Below are 12,005 nucleotides of genomic sequence, written 5' to 3'. Positions count from 1 at the left end.
CAAGAGTTTGAGCTCTGAGCAACAGCGGTTCGAGTCAGCCCGAGCTGAGCAGCTGTGAGCTGCCAACAGGTGGCGGGATGGCTCAGCTAAAAAAAAAAAAGACTTGTAACCAGTTCAAAAGAAAACATGCCTGGTTACCAAATTCTATACTAACTTATGCCAATTCTTCAATTTATTCCTTAATGAATGAAGTATCAAGACTATAAGTAGTATGTATCCCTATTAGTGTATGTTTCCTGTGATATTTATTCATTATTTGGGGACACTCCCCCTTTTGATTCTAAGAATGCTACATTTATTTTTTTAAGGAAAATTAATTTGTTTTTAAGATTTATAATTTACATACAGTAAAATTCATACTTACCAAAGATAAAGAAAAGTTCCATCACCCCCCAAAATTCCTTCATCCCCTTTGTAGTCCATTTCCCTCCCCCACTCCCAGACAACCACTGATCTCTGTCCCTATAATTTTGCTTTTCAAGAATACTATATAAATGGAATCATTCAGTAAGTAGCTTTTCAAAATTTGGCTCCTTTCACTAAAACATAGTGCTTCTGAAAGTCATCCATGTTGTTGACTACATCAATAGTTCATTCTTTTTTTTTAATTGCTGAGTAGTATTCCATGCACATGCATATATCTCATTTTTGTTTATCCATTTACCAGTTGATGGACATTTGCATTGTTCCCAGTATTAGGTTGGTATATAAAGCCACTATAAATATTTGCATACAAGTTTTTGTGTAGATATATGTTTTCATATTTATTGGGTAAATACTTAGAAGTGGATTACTGGGCTGTGCTAAGGCCAAGTATATAAAACAAATCTAGCATATAAGATTAATCAATCTCTGAAGCAGCATTCCATGCAGTTTAAAGGTCACACACATACACACACACACCCAAAATGAAACCAAAAACCCATTCTAAATCTTTCATGTGATTCCTGAATACATGTATTGGTATTTAGTAATTACTTGCACATGGCAGTGGTTTCTCAATCTGGGCTATACATCAGAACCACGTAGAAGCTGGAACTTGGACACTAATCCAAAGATTCTTATTTAGCTGATCTGTATAAGGCACAAACATTGGTACTTTTTCCTTCTTCTTTTTTAAGTGCTAGATTATCTTTTTTTATTTTGCATTTTTAAAAGTTTCAAACATACAGAAAAATAAAGACAATAGTATAAGAACCCCCTTATACATATCATCTAGAGTTAACAACATTTTGCCATTTTTACTTCATTTACTTTCTCTTACTGAAGTACTTCAAAATAAAACACAAGCTTCATGATATTTCACCTCAAAATACTTTAAAATGCATCTCTAAAAAAAAGTGCACTTTCTTACATCATTACAATACCATCTTACATCAAACCAAACAAAACATAATTTGTTTCTACCATGTAATACCCAATCCATATCCAAATTTCCCTAACTGTCAAAGCTCATACCATGTAGTCAGGGATGAACCATTGATTTTAACATGTGAAACATAATGACTGTTTTCTTCCAGTTTTTTCCACACTTCATAAAGAACATTCATTTTCTGAAGAAATTAATATCACAAAGCAAAAGAGAAAAGGCAATTGAAATTTTTTACTCTTTACCTGAAAAGATCCACCTCATGAACAGTAGGTAATACAACAGATATATGTGTGTCTGCCTAAGAGATGAGAAAAAAAAAATAGAGATGTCATTAAAATTTATGAAATTGATTTTTAAATATGCTATTTATCTAATTTAATAAGCCATATTGTCCTGTCTATCTTTTAAAATTCTTTTCTTCCAGAAACTACAAAGAGAGTGGGTCTTGCCAATCTCTCCTAACACAGCAGCAAGTCAAGGATAACACAGATTACATGGACAAAGCATTAATCCAACAGTCAGATGTTAGATTAATTCGCAACAGTATGAAATGCTACCATAATACTGGCTGATATATATAACGGGCAAAATTACCTTTCCTACTGCTCTCCATTTTTATTCAATAAAAAGAACAATGAAAGTGCTAACAGAACATTTCAAATGAAAAATTCAATCCCACTCATAAATAGATGTAGCTTTGGGAAAAATGAAAAGCAATCATAACTTCTAGAGTCCTTTTGACTCTAAAAACAGGGGTCTGCTGACCATTCAGAGAGTTTTGTTAAAATTAAACTTTGTTGAAAAAAATTTTTACTTTCCCCCAGTCCTCACAATTACAGTATAAATTCTGAGTTCTACTAGAGAAAAGAAAAAGAAAAAAAAATTGAGAACCATCAGGAAGTTTATCATCAATTCATTAAAAAATTATTTAATAGGTTATTTCAGTAATATTCAGAAAGGAATCATAAATCCAAGAAACTGCATTTACTAGTTTAAAAATTCTGTTAAAGAGACTATATGTGCTGGATTATTCCACCACAGTACAACACTACCTGCTGAGTTAACTGCACTATTTGAGTTGTCCCAGGCTTGTCATGACATGTGGGAATTCGTACCTTAAAAAGAAAAAGAAGAAATTAACTTTGGCTACAAAAGAATGCCATTTCTATAATTTGCCAGTCCCAATACAATGAGGGATCAGAAGTGTTCTATCCTGCCACTAAAAAGATACACTTAGCAATGCCTAAAAAGCCACATAAACAAAGAATTTATGTCAGATTAAAATACTAAAGTCATATTTATTTTCAGTCATAACAGAAAGTAAGCAACCAAGGAATCCATATTCCCATACACACAGAAATCACTAACCCAATGAGAAGTACATGTGCTGAAAAACAGAAAAAGGACATCAACTTCATACCGCTTCCTGTTTATCGTTCCAATCTTTGCTTCATTAATATACACACACCCAAACACACCCTCTCAAGCTTGCCAAACTATGGGATAAATCAGGAAGCCTGATGAGAACTCTGAACCCAGAGCTATGAGTACTACTTTTGATGATTTCCCTGGGAAAAAAACAGAACACAGCTCTTATAGAAATGAGCACATCTAAAGAGAGAGCACTGCCAAAATTTCCATCTTGAAAACGAACTGTTATGTAATTTTACTAACCACTGTCACCCCAATAAATTAAAAAAAAAAAATGAATTGCAGAAGCACTTAGAGCACATTCATACAAAGCCTGAGAGCAAAATGCTAATTCAGTTTTAAAAAATAAGAAAGAAAACTTAAAGAGAACAATACCCTAGGATGGATGTGTGTGCTCTGACAGTACATGTTAAGATCATTTAAGACTAAGAACCAATGGCTTTCCTAACTTCTTTTAATTTTTAGTAATTCATACTCAATTCTACAAGTACCACTCATCTCTGGAGGGCCATGGAGTAACAGAATTCTACATGGCATTTACATTCACATATATTATAGAAGAATGACCCCCTTATGCAAACTCTATAAGGTGAAACAGACTGGTAGCCCCTGGAGTGGTGTGACTAACGGTTCTGTGCAGCAGGATGAATTGTGGTATCTCTGTAACTCCTCCTATCAAAGAAAAACAAGTAAAAGCAATAACCGGACTGAATGTTATTAGGAAGTTAAAAAGTAAAATTCACCTGTGAACTTCTTAGAGCTCTTTAAAAAAGCAAATTAAATATAAGTTATTACCTTCATTACCACCCCTGTAATAGGCAGATATAATGTTTTCCCTGGCACTGGGGCAGGCCATCGATCAACATCATTACAAGCTGAAAAATATAATAAAGGATTTCCTTAGTATAAGTGGAAATATTAAAATATTATATATGGAACATTAGAAATTAGAACTCTATTTTCTATAGAGCAGGAAAAATATAGTGGGAAGGATGGAAGATAAAAGGCAAAAGTAGTGAAAATATTTTATATTTCACCAGAAATACACCTATGTTCTAGAGTATAAATTAGTTAATAAAAATTTTTAAAGAAACAAAATAAAAGGATTAAAGAGAGTTTTCTTATTCACTTACTACTGCTAAAATTAGCTACAAAAGCACACCACCTGGCAGAGGTCTTCTTGTATAGTGTGACATAAGGAGTATCAGAACTATTAACTCAATATTTTCTATTATTATCCTAATAAATAGGCATCATCTATATTGCAAAAAGAGGTAAAAAGATACAGTCTTTGGTGTTTCTAGTAAAGATGCCAGAAGAATAGTTTACATCTCTCCCCCACCATATGGCCCTTAAAATTCTTAACTAATTTTTCAGGTCAACTTCATTTTTATCAGATCATCTCCAGTAAAATTTTTAAAACTCTTTCATAAAGGTAACTAACTCACACAGTGTTTAGCTTACCTGCTTCCAGATAAGGTTCGTTCTTTTCAAAATACTCTGGTGCTATCTGCTTGAGTACAGTGTGAAAAAAATGAATATAAGGTAGTTTGCTGATCAAAACCAAAGACTGGAGGGGAAAAAAAGAAACAATCTTTTAAATTTCCTAATGATTATAATTTGTCATTTCTTACATAATCAATTACTAACAAGTTAAATTCAGCAAAAAAACCCAAAAACATGGATTTTGAAATAGAAAGGCTTTTATGGTGGATGGTTAAAAGGAAATAAAACTACAGTTGCAAAATATAGAAAGTTTAAACTTATTACTACACTTTAATAGTAAAAACATATTCAGATTTTCCTGTTCTTCAGGAAAAAGAATTTCCTATAAACAGACCAATGTTGTGGATAACTTCCAAAGCCTAGCTACTACTGTCATTAGCAAAGCAATATCAGGAATTAGCCAGATGAACTCTTCCTAATAAGGAAAAAAAAGCAAACTGCGATGCTTTCTCAAACTAAGATCTATGACTATTATATTTTAGAGTTCAATGGTCATAGTCACGTGCTTATTAAAATTTGTGACTTTATACTTCGATGACTTCAGATAGAGTAGGCTGATTTTTTTTTAAATCTACTTTTATTTTAAACTACTTTTAACCTTTCCACCAAGCATCAATTACTGGTCAAGGTACATTCTGATTACAAAAGGTAAAGGTGGGGTCCCTTTTAGCTGGGATTAAATCAGAACTAAATTTTTTTTTAGCCGAGCCATGCTGCCACTTGTTCACAGCTCAGCAGCAGCTCAGCTAGGGCCAGGAATCAAACCGGCGACCCTGTTGCTCAGACCTCGCACTCTTGAACGACCTCTTAACCAACTGAGCCACTCGGCCAGCCCTCGGAACTAAGTTTTTTTAAGTGAAAGGCTATACATTTAGAGTTAAAACAGTAATGACTAAAATGTTGCTAAAGTGTATTTACAGGCTCTTCAAAAAGATATTGCAGGCTTTAATTAGTTGTAACTATGTTGTAATCTGTTTATTCTTTCCCTTATTCTAAAATGTGAAAAATTAGCAGATTCTTCTACTTTTGACAGTTTCATAAATATCTGTAACTTACTGTCAGGAATCTAGTACAGAGATAGCAGAAAGGCAAAATTTAATAGCAGTTAAAAATCTAGGAACAGGTGTCTATAATCCAAAAAAAAACCCATAAAATATGGATTCTAGTATGTTTAAAGATAAAATATCAAAGACTTTAGAGACTGTTCATTCAAACAGTTTCTATTTTTCTAACCACAATATAAAAACATTTTTTCCATTAGTGTACATAAAAATTACCTTCTGAAAATAGCCTCTTTTTAGAGTCTTGTCTCGAATTTGTCGGAAATACACATATCCATAAAAATAAGCAGGATCCTTCTATGAAAGAAGTGACAAATTAAATATATAACCATCCTTTATTAACAGCAAGTTCCTATATAAACCTGAACTGAGTTATGAGCAATACACAAAAAGCTAGTTATGCTTTACCACCAACACTAACAATAATTATGACAGTAACAGACAAATAAGACCCTGCTAACTTTCCCAAAGATGTAATAATTGTAACTAAAGAACTAAAGAACATATTTTCTCCCTATAACTTACTCTGCTTATGTTCTTTATTCATATCTGTACTAATTAATGGGAGTCAGGAAACAATCAAATTCTGTTTTCCCCAAAGTTATATTTAATTTTTTTTAAAATTCTGCCTACAATTTTGAATTAGGGATCACTCTTAACAAAACGAGGTATCCTAATGTAAAATTTCAAGAAAGAAAATAAGAGGAGTTAAATGCCAATCTGAATTTACAGAGTTACATTTTTACTCAACAATAATGAAGCACTTGAATGTTTATCAACATACAATTAGAAAGGTAATTATATTTTTTTTAAAAACTTAAGAAACTTTAACACCCTAGTGAAATAAATGTTGGCCCAGTTCCTGATTTGACTGTTATTCTTTAAACAAATACTTATCAACCACCTACTTGGAATAAGGCACAGTGTTAGAGAACATAAAAAGATGCATAAGACAGTTCCTTAAGGAGATTACAATGTAAGAGAGATAAGAAAAGTACAAAAATGACCATTACAGAATAGGAGGGCAGGTGCCATAAAGAAAGCACAAAGCATTACAAAGAGGCCAAGGGGGAAAAAATTACCTCTGTCTATGGATATCGGTAAAGATTTCAAAGAGGCGGCTGGTTTTGAATTAGGCATTGAAGGATGGATTGATTTAAACAAAGACATTAGAGGGCCAGGAGTTTGAGCAAACACACACAGAAACAGAAAAATACAAACTATTCCAGGAAAAAGCAAGATAAAAGTAGTTCATTTTGGCTAAAACATGACACCTTATAGAAAGGAGATGAAGCTGGATATTGAAAAGGCCCCAAAAAATTGAGGACAAGGAAATAGTACTATAATTATTAGCTCTTTATTCATTAAACAATAAGTAGTCATTTTAAATTTTATTTATTTTTATATAATATATATGTATACTTTAGCTGGCAATACTGTGTAAGATACACTGCGTTGGAAAAAACAAAACATGCATGGAATATCTTTGGGCAATTTTCTAATTCTCAATAGCCCTCAATTCCTTCATCTACAAAAGGAATGCTCTCAGAATACTATAGGGAGGACTAATGAGATAATATATGCTTATTGATTGATACACTACCTAGAACATAAAAAACTCTAATAAATAGTAGCTATTATTATCATCACTTAAAGAATATATTAATAGTGATAGCAAAAGGTCATGGAAAAGATATTTCCATGGCTATAAAAGATATTTCAATGGTACTATCTTAGCTAACTGGGAAAAGGTTCCTGTCATTAGTGGAACCAAGGAGGTAAGCTGTAAATGCTGATTTTAGGCACACTATGTCAAATTCATATTGAATGTGCTGATAGGACACCCAGATGGAAGTGTTCCTCAGGTAGTTAGAGATATAAGTGTGGAGTATCAAACAAAAACCTACACTCTGGAATCATCTGAATTATTAAAGTTATTTTTAATAAATAACAACTATAAAATAAAGCTCATTAAAAAATCAAAGAGAGACAAACTATAATTTTATCATAAAGTAGGTAAGGATTACCACAGGGAATTTCAACTCTGAGTGATATTTAATGGAATAATACTACGCTACCTCCACATCTAAACAAAGTTATTAACAAATGAAAAAAAAATTACCTCAGCATTCTAATAAATTTCTATAATTCACAATGGCACTATAATATGTTTGAAAAAGTCACTTTATAAAGTCTCTTTTACTCACATACTGAATCTTTATGAATCAGATTCACTTAGGAAATCCAGCAGTATAATATAATAACAAAACAAAAGCAAAATGTTTCTGAATGCTATCAGAGGTAACTCAGTAACTGAGTTCTAAAGTTTCCTCTCACATGGACATTCTTCTATTACTACTTTTCCAACCTTTAAGTAAACTGGTAAATCTTTGTCAAATTGATCGAGGAGACAATGCAGTGACACCCTCCTCCCAGAAGACTGTCGAAATCTAAAACAAAACTGGGTATCTCCAAGACAACCTAATGAAAACAAAAATGAAAGAAATTAAGGATAACACAGTATAACACCTATTTATCCAGTTTCATCAAATGTTAGAGCTACAGGGGTCCTAGCAATCATTCAAAACCATTCCATCATGTTTTAGAGAAGAAAAAGGAGATCCTGAGAGTTCATGTGACTTGCTCAAAGCTCGTTAGAGGCAAAGTCATTAGTAAAATAATACATCTTAAGTCTTTTGTCCCTCTAGCATTGTTCCTATTCCATTTTCCCCATGTAATTAAAATTTTTTGAAAACTGTTTTCATGTAATGTTGACTCAAAAGCATAATAATGAGCCAAGAATCAAAGACAAAATAATACATTTGTTCACATCCATTTATAGTTTTTTTGTTTTTTTTACAGCAGATAATACTAAACTACAGTGTTTAGGGATGCAAGGTTGGGTGATAAAACTATAAAGAAAAGCAAGAAACTTATTACTGTCAGAATCAGGGTAGTGGTTACATTTAAAGGGGAGAAGAAAGTGTTTGGGAGGAGACATGAGGGGGCTTTTGAGGTACTGATAAAGTTCTATTTCTTGACCTTGTATGTGTTTTATATTTCACAAAGAGACATTTTTTTTTAGACATAATATAGCAGATTCAGGAAGAGCCTAAGTAACAGACTTACTATTTTAAACATTTTAATTAAAAATAAAGTTTTAAACCTTCAATCATTTTAGCAAACCTCTTAAAACATGTAAATTTTACCTAAACTGTCAGGCAGTTAACTACAGAAAACTGTAAATACTGTAAAAAGTTAAAGGCACATGAAGTAACCTGTCAGTCAAAAATCTTCCCAGTTACTATATTTAGAATAAGATATTAAATATGCAATGTGCTCAAGATTTTATTATTACATATTATTATACATAGAAGTACTTATATCAATTTAACACATGAAGTTCTAAATAAAGGAAGTAGAAACTTGATAATACGTTAAAGGTATTTAAAAAGCAATTCAGTCTGTTACACCTAAATGCAATTATGGAAACCAGTATTTCTTTGGTGGTGGAGGGAAGAAACAAAGGGAGCTGGATGGTGGGTCTATTCTGTTTCTTTACTTTTTAAAGCAGATAGTATAAAAATAAGGAAAATATATGAAACCTGAAAAAATGGAAAATGCTCCTAGCAGTATTTTATTTAGTTCAGCAGATTTATATACTGATGGTTCAATTTTCTTTTTGGAAAACATTTAAATCTTAAAAAAAAAAAAAAGAAAGAAAGAAAGAAAGAAAATCCACTGAGAAGTACACTGTAATTTCTGAGACATTTTGTAAGACAGAGCAGGAAAATGGACTGGATTTTAAGAAAGAGATATCATAGCATCTGGAAATGTAAGGAATGCTGAGCCTTGAGGAAGGGAGGTAATGAAGCTCCCACAGCCTTATATCCCTACCCACCTGGCTCCATTCCCAAATCATGGACATGCTATGAGAACTTTCCAGTGCCCAGCTGCACCCACAGCTGAACAGAATTGGTGAGAAAACTAGTTCACCAGGTCAAAAAGCTTTAGCCATAGTCATTGTGAACTTGGATCCTATTTTATGTTTCAGAGGTCTGTCCCTTCACACACGAAAGGTTACTAAAGAAATATCAACTCCTTGTCTGGCTTTGTTGAGGGTCTTTGTTCTCCATCTTGATCTTACTATTATAATAGGAAAGGAGGCATTACAGATTGGCAACCAGATTTTTCACATTTACCTTACAGAAAATGATACCTAGAAAGGACAGGGCAACCCTTACACCCTAAATCCTCATAAAAAATAAATCAATATTGTTAATATGACTCATTCCGTTTGTCTATATAACATGAGACTGCAGTACTACATAAGTAACATAATGATTACATGTGAAAGGTGGTTAAAGGAGTGTGATCATGAGGAAAAAGTTATGATCTGAGGAAAAAGAAGCCACAATCAATGGGATCTAGGCCCAGGTCCATCAATAATTAGCTTCCCAAAAGTCACTTAACCTCAGGTTCTCAATTTCCTTGTCAACAAAAATAAGGGATATCATAAGATAATCACTAAAGTCACTTCCAGCAGTTAACATTCAACGATTCTAAAATAAAACTTTACAAGTGACCTACAATTATACTGAATTCCAAGCATCAAGCATCTTACCCAATACATTCACTACGAAAATTAAAGAGACACAAAGATCCAAAAAGACCTAAAAGTTATGGTATGCATTTCAGTTTTCTGATTATTAACATTAAAAACTGCGAGAACATTTTAATGGAAACGATTTTTTCTTTATACTAACCAAGGTGTAAACATTAACAACACAAATTTTAAAATGAATTGACAGCGCTCTAAGGAAAATACACCTTAACATGAGTTCTTGATCAAGAGCAACATAAACCCTCTCCCATATAAGTAGCTGGTGTTAAGGAAATAGCAAATCTGTTCAGTAAAACCTCACAGCTTTAGGAAAAGTTCCCTTTTAATTAATCAAACACAATCGTTACTAGCCTAGAAAACAGAATAATTGAACACTCTTTAAACTAAGAAAATTTCTGTAACCTTCCTCCACCATCCTTTTTCTAATAACTAAGTTCTTAGAACAGAAATCAAATAGAATCTTGGGTCAAAATTATTTCATTATTTTGTCACTATTTCAGAAGTAATTTTTTTTCCATTCAAATGTATGAGTTAAGCACTAATATACATTGAGTGCCTACTGTGCCAGGCATTGTTCTAAATGCTTTAGATAAATTAACTCATTTGTTCTTCATGCTTCTCAGGTAGGTCACATTATTATTCCTGTTTGTAAGGAGTGAACCAAGGCACAGAATGGTTATATAATCATCCAAAGAAATAAATCTGCTAGGGCTGGCCGAGTGGCGCGTTGGTTAAGAGCTGGCTTGGGATGCCAGAGAGCCCTGGTTCAGATCCCACATATGAGAGCCAGTGACACTGCCCTCTACAGCTAAGATGCTGAACAACAGCTCAATCTGGAGCTGGGCTGCCATGAGTCACCGGCAACTGTGTAGGCTGCAGCCCCTGCTGCAGTGGGTTGCCATGGGCTACCGTGTGTAGCCAGCAGCCAGCATGAGCAGCCAGCAGCCACCGTGGGCCAGTGAAGCAATGTCCTCCACAACTAGACTGAAGAACAAAAAGGACAGCAACTTGTCTGTTCCCCTTCCCCCAATTCCCTAGCGCTGTTCCCATCCCCCAATTCCCTAATAAAAATCTTTTTTTAAAAAAATCTGCTAAATGGCAGAGCAAGAATTTGAACCCAAGAAGTCTAACTCTGGAGTTGGTGCTCTTGACCACTAGTACGTCATACCAGCTCTTTCAAGTCAAAAATACTTTCATTTATATGAAATAACCAAATCAGGTAAATCCATAGAGACAGAAAGTACATAGGTGGTTGCCTAGGGCTGGTGGGGGGGGAGGGGTGGAAGGAAAATGGAGTATGGAGTATCTTTTTGGGTGATGAATATTTTCTGAAATTGATTGTTGGTGATCCTTGCTTAATTTTGTGAATATACTAAAAATCACTAGGGAATCACTGCATAAATTATATGAATGTCTAACCACTAAGCTCTACACCTGAAACTAATATAAAATATTATTGAATGTGAACTGTAACTGAAAAAAGTAAATAATTTAAAAATATATAAAAGTCACTGAATTATATACTTTACCTGGGTAAACTGTATCTCAACAAAACTTTTTTTTTTTTTTAATGCTACTTCACTGTCAACTGGAGAACTTGAAAGCTTTTCTTCTTCACTCAAAAAACAAAAGTCCTGGGACGGCTGAGTGGCTCAGTTGGTTAAGAGTGCAAGTTCTGAGCAACAGGGTCGCTGGTTCGATTTCCACATGGGCCAGTGAGCTGTGCCTGAGCTGGGCTGCTGCTGAGCTGCCAATAGGCAGCAGGATGGCTCAGCTGGTGAGAGCACATGCTCCTGACAACAAGGTTGCTGGTTCAACTCCCATGGGATGGTGGGCTGCAGCCCCTCCCCACCCACAACTAAGATTGAACACGACACCTTGAGCTGAGTGGCTACGAGGCAGCCGGATGGCGACTGGACTTGGAGCTGAGCTAGCTGCACCCTCCACAGCTAAGACTGAAGGACAACAACTTGGCTGTTCCCCTTCCCCAATTCCCCAACACTGTTCCCCT

The 12,005-nt window shown here is 34.1% G+C and overlaps 1 protein-coding gene across 1 annotated transcript in view; it reads right to left on the bottom strand.

The window, feature by feature from the left end:
- DENND6A (DENN domain containing 6A) overlaps window positions 1-12,005 on the bottom strand; it is a 64,985-nt gene that overhangs the window by 38,279 nt on the left and 14,701 nt on the right. The window contains exons 4-9 of the mRNA XM_019652773.1: window positions 7,739-7,851; window positions 5,587-5,667; window positions 4,268-4,373; window positions 3,599-3,678; window positions 2,425-2,487; window positions 1,615-1,670 (exon numbers count right to left, since the gene is read on the bottom strand). Of these exons, the coding sequence (XP_019508318.1) occupies window positions 1,615-1,670; window positions 2,425-2,487; window positions 3,599-3,678; window positions 4,268-4,373; window positions 5,587-5,667; window positions 7,739-7,851 (499 nt within the window). The remainder of the gene's footprint in view (window positions 1-1,614; window positions 1,671-2,424; window positions 2,488-3,598; window positions 3,679-4,267; window positions 4,374-5,586; window positions 5,668-7,738; window positions 7,852-12,005) is intronic.

The sequence above is a fragment of the Hipposideros armiger genome, unplaced genomic scaffold, assembly GCF_001890085.2.
Source record: "Hipposideros armiger isolate ML-2016 unplaced genomic scaffold, ASM189008v1 scaffold_187, whole genome shotgun sequence".
NCBI lineage: Eukaryota > Metazoa > Chordata > Mammalia > Chiroptera > Hipposideridae > Hipposideros > Hipposideros armiger.
This window is presented reverse-complemented; position numbering and strand designations above follow the sequence as displayed.